Source organism: Hemicordylus capensis, chromosome 3, assembly GCF_027244095.1.
Source record: "Hemicordylus capensis ecotype Gifberg chromosome 3, rHemCap1.1.pri, whole genome shotgun sequence".
Lineage (NCBI taxonomy): Eukaryota > Metazoa > Chordata > Lepidosauria > Squamata > Cordylidae > Hemicordylus > Hemicordylus capensis.
Window position 1 is genome coordinate 283,293,503 of NC_069659.1, and position 13,681 is coordinate 283,307,183.

General features: G+C 43.3%; 1 protein-coding gene across 4 annotated transcripts in view; it reads right to left on the bottom strand.

The window, feature by feature from the left end:
• The window catches only part of AS3MT (arsenite methyltransferase), a 47,946-nt gene that overhangs the window by 24,303 nt on the left and 9,962 nt on the right, over positions 1-13,681 (bottom strand). For all 4 annotated transcript variants that reach the window (XM_053305527.1, XM_053305526.1, XM_053305528.1 and 1 more), the window contains exons 5-10: positions 11,897-12,033; positions 9,715-9,784; positions 9,015-9,096; positions 7,472-7,603; positions 4,920-5,062; positions 3,150-3,275 (exon numbers count right to left, since the gene is read on the bottom strand). In XM_053305527.1, coding sequence (XP_053161502.1) covers positions 3,150-3,275; positions 4,920-5,062; positions 7,472-7,603; positions 9,015-9,096; positions 9,715-9,784; positions 11,897-12,033 — 690 coding nt within the window. The remainder of the gene's footprint in view (positions 1-3,149; positions 3,276-4,919; positions 5,063-7,471; positions 7,604-9,014; positions 9,097-9,714; positions 9,785-11,896; positions 12,034-13,681) is intronic.

Here is a 13,681-nt window from a genome sequence, read left to right on the forward strand (position 1 = left end):
TCCCTCACAAACACAAACTAATCTTGTAGATTTAACTAAGAGTTTATTCAGAAACAACTCTATTTACTCCTCCTTTACCTCCCTTTTCCTTTCTGACTCCACCCCCCCATACTCTCTACAGGATCCCCACTGGGACAAACTTCTAAACAACAAAACATAAAAGATACTGGATAGAATATAACAGGCACTTTATTTTTAAATCCTACCATGTGCAGTTAAGTTTGGAAGCTAAATGTAAGATTAGGGAACAGTGTAAGAAGCTCAGGTGTAGATAAAACCACAAGGCCATACACAACAAACCAAGGATTTCTGTAGATCTGAAAAAGAAAAAATGTGGGTCCCTATCTGGAGTACCAACCAGGGTCCCCCCACACCCCTGCCGCCTTGGAAGAGTGGGATATAAATGTAATGAATGAATGAATAAATAAATAAATAAATAAATTCAAGTGATATCAACCTTCCAATTATTAGTACAAATAGATTACTTGCAGTGACTCTCATCCTGGCCTTTGCTGTACTATTCCTCCATGATCAAAGGCTTCTGAGGCAAGTCCATCCACTCATCACAGACATCATGTCACAATTTCAGCAATGGAGGGAAGGGGCTGTGTTTTTCCCCAACACTGTGCAACCATGTCTACTTCATAATCTCACTGATCAAGATGCAGTACAGTAGTTAAGAGCAGGACCTGGAACTCTCCCCCTACCCCCCTGCCCCTCAAATCTGAGCTCAGGCATAAACTTACTGGGAGACTATAGGTAAGCTCTGCTCTCTCAGTCTCAGACTCCCCATCCCAGTAATTATTATATTGCTTTACTTTACAAGGTTACTGTAATTATTACTGAGATAAACACACCCAAAAGATTCTGAGAAATGTAACAGATTTTGAGCTAAAAGCCAAATCTCACAATTCACTATAGTCATTTAGGCTTCTAAACCTGCTGGTCACACACTGGGATTTTACTAGCTTGAGATTCCCTATTAGCCTCTAAATCCCTACCACAAGTTTTAGTAGAGTTGATCTGCACAGCCTAAACTGAAAGTTATTCTCAAACTGAAAAGGTGCATATTTTCTTTCCCAGTCCATATACTGGAAGGCTGGATATTAAAAAGGGTAACTGAAAATTGGCTTTAAGATTACTGATTAATCCAGCCTCAGTTTATAAACCTTATTTACTACTGGGTGGTATTTTTTTAAAACTGAGTTTCATATTGATAAAAGGCATTGCCTCTTTATTATGAAAGCCAAATTAATGGTTTCTATTTGTTTTTCTTGGCAGAGTTCAGCTGACAGCACCTCACTGCAAAGCTCTCATTGAATTATGTTCCTTATCTAAAGAGATGCCTCTCATGCCCCTAGCCTCTCTCCCTTCCCACTATACACCAATAAGCACAAGGTTGTCCTTTCTAGGACACGCAGCTGTTTGGCTTCATCAGATGGATCAGAAGGAGGAAGAAAAAGTTTTCCATAGACCATCTCCAAAACAGGTCAGGGCTGAAGGGTAAGAATCAAGATCCAATTAAGTGTACTGGACGTACAAAGAAGCCTCTGGGGAATGGGAATAGAAAGCATTAGCGCTTCTCTAACTTGTTGTCACACCACACTGCACAAATGGCTCCTATTCTATATGCAATAATTTTAATGAACCAATTTTCCAAGTGCAAATCACACAAGACATGTTCCCAGACTGATGCAGAGCTTAATCATGGCACCTCCCTGTCATTTTAGTGCTGAAGGAGCTGGAGGATGTACTTTTGCTTCTAAAGCATGACAGGTATTTGGCAATTTATGGTTGGTGCCAGAGGCTCCCGATACAGTGCTGAGAAAACAAGAGAATCATTGGACCATCATTTGAGCAGGAGCTCTGACAAAACAAATCTGAATGTATATCTAGGTGGAAAGGGTCTACAAGCCTTGGTAGCCAACCAAGGTTTGTGGCTGCCAGACGTGCCACCAATCCTGACCCCTTCCTGAGCTTGGGTGTGTATGTCTTGTATCTGATCTCACACTGAGATTTAGAGGCTTAGAAAAAAGGGCAGGTGCTGCTCCCTACAAACATGCTGAGATTTCAAAGCTCTTGGCACTTTTCACTGCTTCGGAAGCCCAATGCAAGGTCAGAGATGAGCGACCATCTAGCTTGCTTTGTGCTACACACACCAAATTAAAATATATGGTCACCACTGATGATCCGATGAGCACATTTGTGCTGCTACTCTTTGCTGATGTTATCACGTTCCACAAGGACAAAACTGCAGAGTGCTAAATAGGCCTTACACAAAGCACATGCCTGAAAACAATACATGTCACTAAAGGCCTCTCTTTCAACCCATCTCATATCTACAGCATGGCAACTACCATTTATCAACTACCATTTTTCACCATCACTTAAGGTCAACAGCCTTTAAGTGATCAAGTATTGATAATGGATAAATATTATAGAAATTTGCAAGTATGTAAATAAACTGTTTAGTTCTGGCTCTATAGTGGGGAGCACGGCAATTTCCTCAGTATCCAAAATTTAGCACTTTTCCATTTTTTGTTGCAACATAAGACAAATTACATGAAGAGTAGCCTTAAGGCTCAGAAGCTTCAGGACAAAGTAAGAGTAAAGAAAGTGGTGATTATGGATAACGTTGCTAAATCAAGATCTGAGAATTTGGTTCACCATTATTACTTTCAAGCTATAGACCAGAACAGTGCTTATTTCTTTCATCCTCATCCAAGTTCTGATGGATTCCTGCCTACATTTAAAAGGTGCAATGTTCAACCATTTCACATGCCTCCAGGGTACGACAATGTGAACTCAAGCATAAAGCTATTCTTTGCCCTTAAACAACAGCTGGTAACCCATAATTACAGCTGGCAGACTTGTTTGGTAATGGTTATAATCCAGATGACAATGGAGGGAGCTTTTTTTTTTTTGTATGGAGGACAATGAACCATGTGAGCCCACACCTACAGTCTGAAACAACACAGCCCAGAGACAATTTTACCACTTCAGTGAGAACCAGACCTTAGCAGGAATACACACACACACCCCAATGTACAGTTGCCACTTGCAGGGTGGTCTTTCATATGCAAACTCAGAGGGCCCTGCTTGGGATACAGCAATGCTCTCTATTAGTGCTGCTCTAGAATATAACCAACCTTTCTTTTCCCAGGACTACTATTATCGGAGGTTGGCCTCACAGGATGGATGAAGAACTTGCTAGCAAATCTTGAGTTCTGCAGAAGAGCAGCTGTCTCCTCATCCACATCCACCACTTCTCCTTGCTAGAGGAAGGCAAGGGGAAGGCAACAAAGAAAAGAAACTATTAACTAGCAATAAACAGACCAGATGGGCATGTACAAAAGAGGCAAGGTCCCGTTGTATTTACTTTTGCTCTGTCCAAGCCTAGATCCACTGTCCCATGCAGGTGCCTATATCATTTTCCATAGTGAGACCAATAACAGCTTGAAGGAGGTGGAGAATTTAGATTGGGACCACAGTGCAGCTAAAAATGGTTAACACTCTTTCCCCCAACATTGCTGCTCGAGTACAATGCAGGGATCCCCACAGCTGCATTTAACTGAAAATCAAAATATCGGGAGAGCCATTCACAAATCTCCCACATAACATGGCATTTAGCCCTGGACAAGTCTAATAGCAACTGAATTATGCAGAGCTCGCAGTGAAGCTGGAGGGATTTGTAACATAAATTCCCTGCCATAAACCTCCTTGCTAAACAGGAAATGGGGGAAAGAGTGTCCAGGACAGCAAGCAGATGGCTGAGGCTAGGTAGACTTGACTAATCAAGAAGGTGGCATTACTTAAGGAGATGCCTTCTTCTGCACAGTCCACAAAACTCACTAAGATAATTTGGGGTACTCCACTTGCAGTTGCTGCCAGCCTGTTTGGCAGCAACTTGGGCCTTCTCTGCAGTTACCTCTAAGCTTTGGAATGCACTCCCAGCTCAGCATATTTAGTGACCTTTAAGATGGCCTGGAAGATGCATCTTTTTCGGCAGACTTTTAGCTGAATCTTTGTTTTAATTGTTTTAACTGTTTAACTGCTTTTAACTGTGTTAAATGTTTTGTTTGTTTTATTTTGCTGTAAGCTGCCAGAAAATTCATTGAGTGGCGGTATAGAAAATGTAATTAATTAAACAAGCAAGCAAGCAAAAATAAACTGAGAAAGCATCTCAGAACTTAGGTATATCTAGAAATGTTTGTGATAATAGGAGAAATGTGTAGTGCATGATCCAATGTTAATGTGTAAAATCTAGCAGCTTTATCCCTGAAGAAGTCTACTCCTCATTTTTAAGTCATGGCAGAAGAAGGAGGAGCCAGCGTGGTGTAGTGGTTAGAGTGCTGGACTAGGACCGGGGAGACCCAAGTTCAAATCCTAATTCAGCCATGAGACTTGCTGGGTGACTCTGGGCCAGTCACTTCTCTCTCAGCCTAACCGACTTCACAGGGTTGTTGTGAGGAGAAACTTAAGTATGTAGTACACCGTTCTGGGCTCCTTGGAGGAAGAGCAGGATATAAAATGTAAAATCTATTTAAAAATCTGTCAGCTGTTCAAAAAGGGAGGGAGGGAATCAGACAGAAGTAGAACTATAGCTTCTAGTGGGCATGGGGTAGAATTTCTGCCTCATATACAGCCTCAACAAGTCCTCCACAAGGGAATTAGAGAGCCAGTGTGGTGTAGTGGTTAGAGTGTTGGACTTGGACTGGGAAGACCCAAGTTCAAAACCCCATTCAGCCATGAAATGGATTGGGTGAGTCTGGGCCAGCCACATCTCCCACCCTAAGCTACTTCACAGGAGTGTTGTGAGGATAAGCATATTCATGTACATTGCCCTGGGATGCTTGGGCCAGGAAGAACAGAATATAAATGTAAAAATTATAAATAAATTCTGGCCACAAGGCCTGTACCTTGAACTTGTAGTTAATGTCAAACTCTAGTTCCTTCTCATGCCCAACTATTCCTCCTTTATAAATTACTTCTTGCTGCTGGGGCAGGACATCCTTGGGGATCTTAAAGAGGCGGAAAGTAGCAGAAACAAACTGGCAATCACCTGCAATCAGAGTATACTGTAGAGTATAAGGGACTATCCTTATGACCAATGCCAGAGGCAACACAGTACAATCATCATCGTAGATGTGGACTACCAGAGCTTCTGAGATGGGGAGAAAGGTAGGCAAATAGCTAGATTTCTGGACCGACATAGCACTGATTGTGTTTCATGCATTAAGGCAGAGGATTAAGATCCTTTGTTTGTTTGTTTTTAATGCCGAGGCAATGAAACTTTACAGGCAGGTCTCTGTAAGTACAAAATGAGCTGCAGAATACAGACTGTTTAGTGATTTCATTCAAGGTCTTACCTATCTAAAGAAATACTAGGAAAGCACAACAAACACAAACCCTTTTTGTGCTGAGATGGCTTGAAATACACATGCTTATATAATATAATATCAACTTGCCCAGGGTTGGAGTAGGGCTCTGGAGACTTGCCAGGAGATTGCCACATAAGAGTGCTCTGCTCTTGCTGGCTAGAATAGTGTGCAATTAATATTTTTACAGACTAAAAAAGGAATGCTCTAAGTATTCCCATCTTTCAGAAGCTAGAGTCTTCATTGGAACTAAGGGAAACTTCCTGCTTAATCGAGAGAGAGAGAGAGAGAGAGAGAGAGAGAGAGAGAGAGAGAGAGAGAGAGAGAGAGAGAGAGAGAGACTCATCTTTTTGAGATGTCTTCAAAGGAGCCCTCTCACCCCCCCCCACAGGAAGGAAGCAGAGAAACTGCTCCATCACACTGTGATCTACTGCTACGAAGAATATTTATATACTGCTCTTCAACCAAAGTTTTCAAAGCGCTTTACATAGAAAAATAAATAATACATAAATAAGATAGTCTTGGATGGAGAAATTCCGGGAATTCTGGGTTTGTTTAATGAGCAGAGACCATCACCATCTATCAGGTTCAAGCTTTTATTGATCATGACATGCCAGGTGTCTCTCTTCCAAAAGCACACCCTCAGGCGTTTGGCAAGAGTCTTTTATAGTGTTTACAGGCTATAGGTTTGAGTACAGAGCCTATCAGAGGCCAAAGTTTCATGATATACATGAATCATAATAGTACAAGCAGAATAAAGCTTAGCCATTAGTAGACAAGGTGAACCAATTACAAGGCAGAAACAAGCAATAATGCACCAATCAGCTTTAGCTGTGCTTACACCTGGTCTGGCAGGACAAGGTATGGTCAACAGATGCTTATCTTTAGTCAGGCAGGGCAGAGTATTGTTTCCAGGAAAAGGGGCCCTGTAATAGCAGGGTGCAGAAACTTGTGACCTTTAGGGCTTAAGTAGGTGACACAACTAGGTGAAAGCAGATAGTGGAATCTTCCTTCACCATCCCTTGCAGGGGCGTATCTAGGGTAGGGCAGGCAGGGCATGTGCCCCGGGCGTCACTTGAAGGGGGGGCGCCATTTAAATTTTTCAAATGGTCCCTGCAAAGCCCTAGAGGCCAGCGAGGGGAGGGGGAACCTTTGCAGACCCACCCCACAGCCTTTAGGAAGCCCCCGAAGGGGCTACAGGTATTTTTTAAATTTTAATATAATATGTCACTGTACACATATTCAGTTTGGCACTATGTACAGAGAATCAGGGCTTGTGAATAATGAGCTGAAGCTTATGAGCTAGGATTGTATTCATTCGCTCTTACTTTGTTTCTTGTGATAAGTGAGTTAAATGTGATGTTTTAATAATATGGCTATTAATGGTGAGTTTGTTTTTGAATCAGTGTGAAATCCTTAGTATTAAGGCCCACTGGGAGTTTCTTGCTCTCCTTCTCTCATTTTGACTGTCCCATTCAGTCTCCCCAGCCCCTTCCAGCTCCATGATGGAGCCAGCAGTTGTGTGGGCAGGCGCTGTGGCTGCCCTGAGCAGACTGCTGCTCGTCTGCAGGGAGAGCGGACTAAGCCCGCTCTCCCTGCAAACCCCCTAAAGGCTCTTCTCACGGATCGTGAGAAGAGCCTCAGTGTTTTATTATTATCCTGATTTTTCAAGACATCTAGTTTTAGCACCTATTGGAAATGAACGTTGGCTAAATGCGTTATTTCTGTCCCCTAGTGAGTTTTTAACTGGCCCATATAAAATCTACAAACATTCATACACTATATAAAAGAAATATTTCTTCATCTAAACCTTTTGAAATTCTGGGAACAGAAATGATGCAAATACAGCTGACATCATTTATTCTAAGCATGACATTTGAATTCTTAGTGTAGCTAGCAGACTAGATGCCAACAGCCATTCCTCTCTCTCATGCACATATACCCCTTCATAATACATGCATGTAAACATGCATAGACAGTGTCTTGCATATTTGGAAGACAGGAAGCTCTAGGGCTAGAATCGTTTGCTTCATGGAATGACTAAGCATGTAACAGAAGAGACTAAGTATGTGCAATAAGCAGCAATCTCTTACCCACAACACTCTCCACCTCCTTGTTAGCAAGGGTTATTCGAGAGGTTGTCACTAACCGAGGTGGCCAGAATCCAACTTCCTCTGCAATTTTGTAGAGATCTTTCCACCACAAGGCTCCCGCAAGGCACTCACCTAAAGATGGTACAATGATAAAGATCACCACATGATAGTTTCCAGAGAGCATGAAAAGCACAGATCCTGAAGGGCTTGGGATTCTGGAAAGTGTGGTATCTTTTCACCCCTCTGAGTTCCTAAAGTTTCCATTTGGCTTACAGGTGGGAGAGGATATGCCATCCAATTGGTTTAAAAAAAAAAAAATCATCTCCTAGTTGAGGGAGAAGATTAAATTAGCATACACTTCAATGTATTAGCAAGTACATCGCTTCTCCTCAAAAGGCTAAAGTCTGTATCAGCTCTAGAAAATTTTTGGAAGGCTTCCAAGTGCATGACAAGCTGCAAGGGACTCCCTCTCCCAAACACAGTGGATGTCAAACTGTAGGCCAGCAACTCACTTGGGGTGGGCATGAGGCACCTGAGGGGTGGGGACATTACATTCCAGGGAGAGATAAGATCAGGGCTGAGCATCACTGGTAAGATTGGAATTGGCTCCTATCTCAATCAAGTGCATCAGTTCACCAATGCACTGAGAGTGCTCACATCATAGGAAGCTGCCTTCTACTGAGTCAGATCATTGGTCCATCTAGCTCAGTATTGTCTTCACAGACTGGTAGCAGATTCTCCAAGGTTGCAGGCAGGAATCTCTCTCAGCATCTTGGAGATGCCAGGGAGGGAACTTGGAACCTCAATGCTCTTCCCAGAGCGGCTCCATCCCCTGAGGGGAATATCTTACAGCACTCACATGTAGCACTTACATTTATATACCGCTCTATAGCCGGAGCTCTCTAAGCAGTTTACAATGATTTAGCATATTGCCCCCAACATTCTGGGTACTCATTCTAGTCTCTCATTCATATGCATCCAGGGCAGACCCTGCTTAGCTAAGGGGACAAGTCATGCATCCAGTACTGCAGTATGCTATCAGCTCAATCAGACTGAGCTGCTGTATCAGGGGCCTTACCTGATGGCAGTGCTGGGCTCTCCTTTCTTGTAACTGTAAAAAGTTCAATGGGCAGCAGCAGCGGAGTTTAAAAACTCCACTTTCCTCCCCAGCAACTGACCCATAATGCTCTGGGGAAGGAAGCAAGATCATGTTGTTCCCTGGTGCATTACTGGGGGGAAAGATTGCTAGCCCAATCCACAGATGGTTGCATGTAGCCACAGGCTCTATGCACACAACTGCTTGCAAGGATTTCTGCACATTCATGGAACAGATTATTGCTGCTGGGCTGCCCATCAAAAAGGTAAAATAAGTAACAAAGGGAAAGTTTTAAAAGGTCAAGAAAGGTTGCTCTGGGTCAAGGGAAATGCAAAGCAGCTGAAAATCCAATGCTGGTTCTGGAGTCTCCGCCCTGTATCCTCAAATTCTTGAGTCAGTGTAAGTGTGTGAGCGGCGGGGGGGGGGACGGGGGACGGGGTTACTCACCCCACAGGACTCTATGTTTCCTGATCTCCTCTGGCAGGTCATGGCTGGCATACACGTCACTGAAATACATCTCCCCACCTTCCTTAAAGAGAGATGGGAGCCTTTGTCAAAGCAATAAATAAACAAACACATAAAACTGTCTCCACAAAGGGTATTGTGGGGAGGGAATAAGGAGGTTGTGACTTGGTTAAAGTCAAGGAAACTGCTTGGCTGGGGCTGCAATGCCGGTTCCAGCCGCTGTTTGCTGGCAGTTGAACAGTTTGCTGTGTGTGTGTTATGTCTTCAGAAGCAATGCAGTCCACCCAGACAACACAATTAGCCAAGGTCTCCAAAGGCAACCCGGGCCTTCTCCTTGTAGGAAAAATCAGCCATCATCCTCACTTTGTATAAACAGCATCTAGCAGCAGCTGGGAAACAAAGCACATTGCAGACAACGTCCCAAGTGCAGACTTGACACATCTCATTCTACCCTGACTAGTGCTCTTTACAGGTGCTGGGCTGCACGGCTGCTTCAGTTCAAAGAATGTGAACTTCCGCCGGCTAAAGTGCTTGACACTGACCGCACACATTTCCCATTTGTAAGTATGACTGGACAGAGCTGCTTCCAGAAGTCTCTGGGTCATCCCTCAGAGTTTCCCTTTGCTCCCCACTGTCATTACAGTCTCTGTAATATGCATCACATAGCCAGTTCACACTTTACCTTTAACACTCGATAGGCCTCACGGAGAACAGCTCTTTTATCGGGGGAGAGGTTAACCACACAATTGGAGCTAGACAGGAGATAAAAACTCATTTAGGCACCTTGAAGAAGGAACACGGAGGGTAGATTTCATCCTGCTACTCCGAACTAGCCTTGGAGCAAGGCAATGCAGGAGTTTGGGTGTCCCATCCTGGTAAGGGGCAGGAGATGTCCAGGCAGTTCTCGTGTCCCTGAGGAGCTCTTGTCATAGCCTAGCACTGGCAAATGAAGAGTGTGGATGCCTATACATTATTAAAACTATGAAGCTTCCCATCAGACATGTTGAAAATCTCAGTTAGAAAACTTCCTTTTCATTTAAATCCTGCTCAATCTGCATTGTTTCAATTGCAGAGACAAGCAAAAAAGCCTGCCTGATGTAGGTTAACAGCTTGCCTCCAAAAGCAGCCAGTACTAGCATAGGGAGTGTGTATTTCCCAAACAGTTTGCCAGTTCATATAGATGCAAGGTACATTTGCATGAGAAGTCAGCAAGCAGGAGAGGAATAGTGCCTAACCATTACCGCACTTGCCAATTCTCCCTTGCTCCCAGGCCAATTTCCCTTGCAACTAAACTACTTCCAGTCTCAGAGCCTAACTGAGGAACAATGCCTGAAGCATCTGCAGGGGAGAATTGGTGGGCACAAGGAGAGTGTCCAGACTCTGCGCTGCCAGTGTGGTGGGACAAGGCAAGCTCCTGAGGCGAGATGGGGCACTCCTGGCAGCACTCTGTGGCCCTCCACAAGGATGCAGCAAGGTGACTAATAGGGGGCAGGGACCCCTCAATGTTCCTTAGGGGCTGCACACCAGGCTGGCATGTCAACAAGAGCAGGAGAGAGAAAATCACAAACTGCTAGGACTCTCCTGGGATTGGAGTAAAATCTCACAGGAAGCTGGAAGTTGCCTGTGAGATGGTATGAGATACACTGGGCTATTTAGGGAGGAAAGAGAGTATGCACAAAGGATGAAGAGGACACATAAGGTGACAGTTCCTGGTGACGAAGAAAGGCAGGAAACCTGATCCATTGTGTGACTCTCTCCTGCCTGCCAACTATCTCATGCAAATACCACCTCTCCAACCCCTGCATTACTATCACAAAGCTCACAAGGTTGGGAAGCCAGTGTTTATATTATACAGGTGAAACTCGGAAAATTAGAATATCGTGCAAAAGTCCATTAATTTCAGTAATGCAAATTAAAAGGTGAAACTGATATATGAGACAGACGCATTACATGCAAAGCGAGATAAGTCAAGCCTTAATTTGTTATAATTGTGATGATCATGGCATACAGCTCATGAAAACCCCAAATCCACAATCTCAGAAAATTAGAATATTACATGGAACCAAGAAGACAAGGATTGAAGAATAGAACAATATCGGACCTCTGAAAAGTATAAGCATGCATATGTATTCAGTACTTGGTTTGGGCCCCTTTTGCAGCAATTACTGCCTCAATGCGGCGTGGCATGGATGCTATCAGCCTGTGGCACTGATGAGGTATTATGAAAGACCAGGATGCTTCATTAGCGGCCTCCAGCAATTCTGCATTGTTTGGTCTCATGTCTCTCATCCTTCTCTTGGCAATGCCCCATAGATTCTCTATGGGGTGAGGTCAGGCGAGTTTGCTGGCCAATCAAGCACAGTACATTGTATACTTTTCAGAGGTCCGATATTGTTCTAGTCTACAATCCTTGTCTTCTTGGTTCCATGTAATATTCTAATTTTCTGAGATTGTGGATTTGGGGTTTTCATGAGCTGTATGCCATGATCATCACAATTATAACAAATTAAAGCTTGACTTATCTTGCTTTGCATGTAATGCGTCTGTCTCATATATCAGTTTCACCTTTTAATTTGCATTACTGAAATTAATGGACTTTTGCACGATATTCTAATTTTCCGAGTTTCACCTGTAGTGTGTAGTTCCGCTGTCAGAAACAGAGTACAAAAAGGCATGATGGACCCCACTCCATACAGCAGTTTGAGTTTTGAGCCAGCTATGCATAGCACAAATATGTGGGAGTGCTGGAAACCTACAAAGTTCCAATCACAGTACAGTGTGGCAAATAGCATTTAACATTAAATCTAGTTGCTCCAAAATATAACCTATCATTTTGTAAGGAAAAGGCTAGAAAGTGTACCTACATTACAATACTATAACTTTCATCTTTCAGGCCTGCTTCACCCAATTTTTCCATGTAGCCATGGATAAAGCTTACATTGGGCTTCTGATAACCAAATTTGTTCATGTGATACGCAACATGTTTCTTCGCCACTTCAACCTGAGGGAGAGAAATAAAACACGCAAAGGCTTGAAAGATAGTGCTTCCTTAAGTTCATGGCAAAGCAAGAAAAAGAGCTTGAAAATACATTTATTGGTACTTAATGTCTTCATATTATCACTGAGCTCCAAGGGTCTTTCCTCCATCCCGGCCTCTTTCTTTATGCTAGACTCCAACTTGCTCTTTCAATCACCTCTCCAGAGTGTAGGAAGCCCATATAGCATACTAACTGAAGTGTTTAGCTAGGTTTGGGGAGACCCAGGTTGAAATCCCTGCACAGCCTGACAATTACGTCTAGAGAAAAAAATTACCTTTTTTTGGTTACATACATTGGAAGTCATCTTCTAAGCTGCCATTCTTCACTGAATGAACTTGGTCCAGTTACTATCTCTAAGCCTAACCTACTTCACAGGGATGTCATGAGGATAAAATGTGGTGGGAAGACTCATGTATGCTGCCACAGGCTCCTTACAGAAAGTATGGAATTAAAAACAATGCAATAAATAAATAGCCATAATTCTAGTTGTGCTTGCTGGACTTGCTCCAGTTTGCATACAGTAATGTAAATATTTCCCTACACCACTCATTCATTTCAGAACTGGATTTGCTTTTTTTAAGGTCTTACTGCAATGGTGGGTCACAGCCATCTTGCAGTCAATAGCCTGATTTCCCTTCTCCTTCGGAGAAAAACATCCATCCTCTCTTTTGGAGAAAAACAACTGATATTACAATCTATCCTTCACCACATGTGAAGAATGACAGCTTAGAAGATGACCTCCAGTGTACGTAACAAACAAAAACAAGGTGATTTTTTCTCTAGATGTAATTGTCAAGTCCCTTTTTGGCTGTGCTTCCTGTGGTAGAAATATGTCATTCTGTATGTTAATACAGAGCACATGTGAAGACCTTTAGGAGAGGAGAGCTGGTCTTGTGGTAGCAAGCATGACTTGTCCCCATAGCTAAGCAGGGTCTGCCCTGGTTGCATCTGAATGGGAGACTTGATGTGTGAGCACTGCAAGATATTCCCCTCGGGATGAAGCCACTCTGGGAAGAGCAGAAAGTTTCAAGTTCCCTCCCTGGCTTCTCCAAGATAGGGCTGAGAGAGATTCCTGCCTGCAACCTTGTAGAAGCTGCTGCCAGTCTGTGAAGACAATACTGAGCTAGATAGATCAATGGTCTGACTCAGTATATGGCAGTTTCCTATGTTCCTATGTACCTATGCTCTGGCAGTACGGGCGGCAAAGAAGCAGTTCTTTTCTGCCCTCATTGCTTCCACAAATTCACATCCAGCTGAGTTGTGTAGGGTTGTGAGGGGGCTAGTATGTACCCCCTCCCCCTTGAATTTAAACTTGGAAACATTGGTCACTCGCTGTGACATCTTTAATGACTTTTTTGTGGATAAAACGTCTCAGATTCGGGCCAAGCTGGATTCCACAGTTACTGTGGAGTCTACTGTGGAGGTGTCCAGCAACTCCTCTTATGGGATTGGATTGGATCATTTTCAGTTTGTGACTCCTGAGGAAGTGGACAAACTGCTTCAGACTGTGCGTCCTACAATCTGTTCTCTTGACCCTTGCCCAACTTGGCTTATCTCATCTGATAATCATATTATCAGAGAGGGTCTGGTTAATATTATAAATGCTCTGAG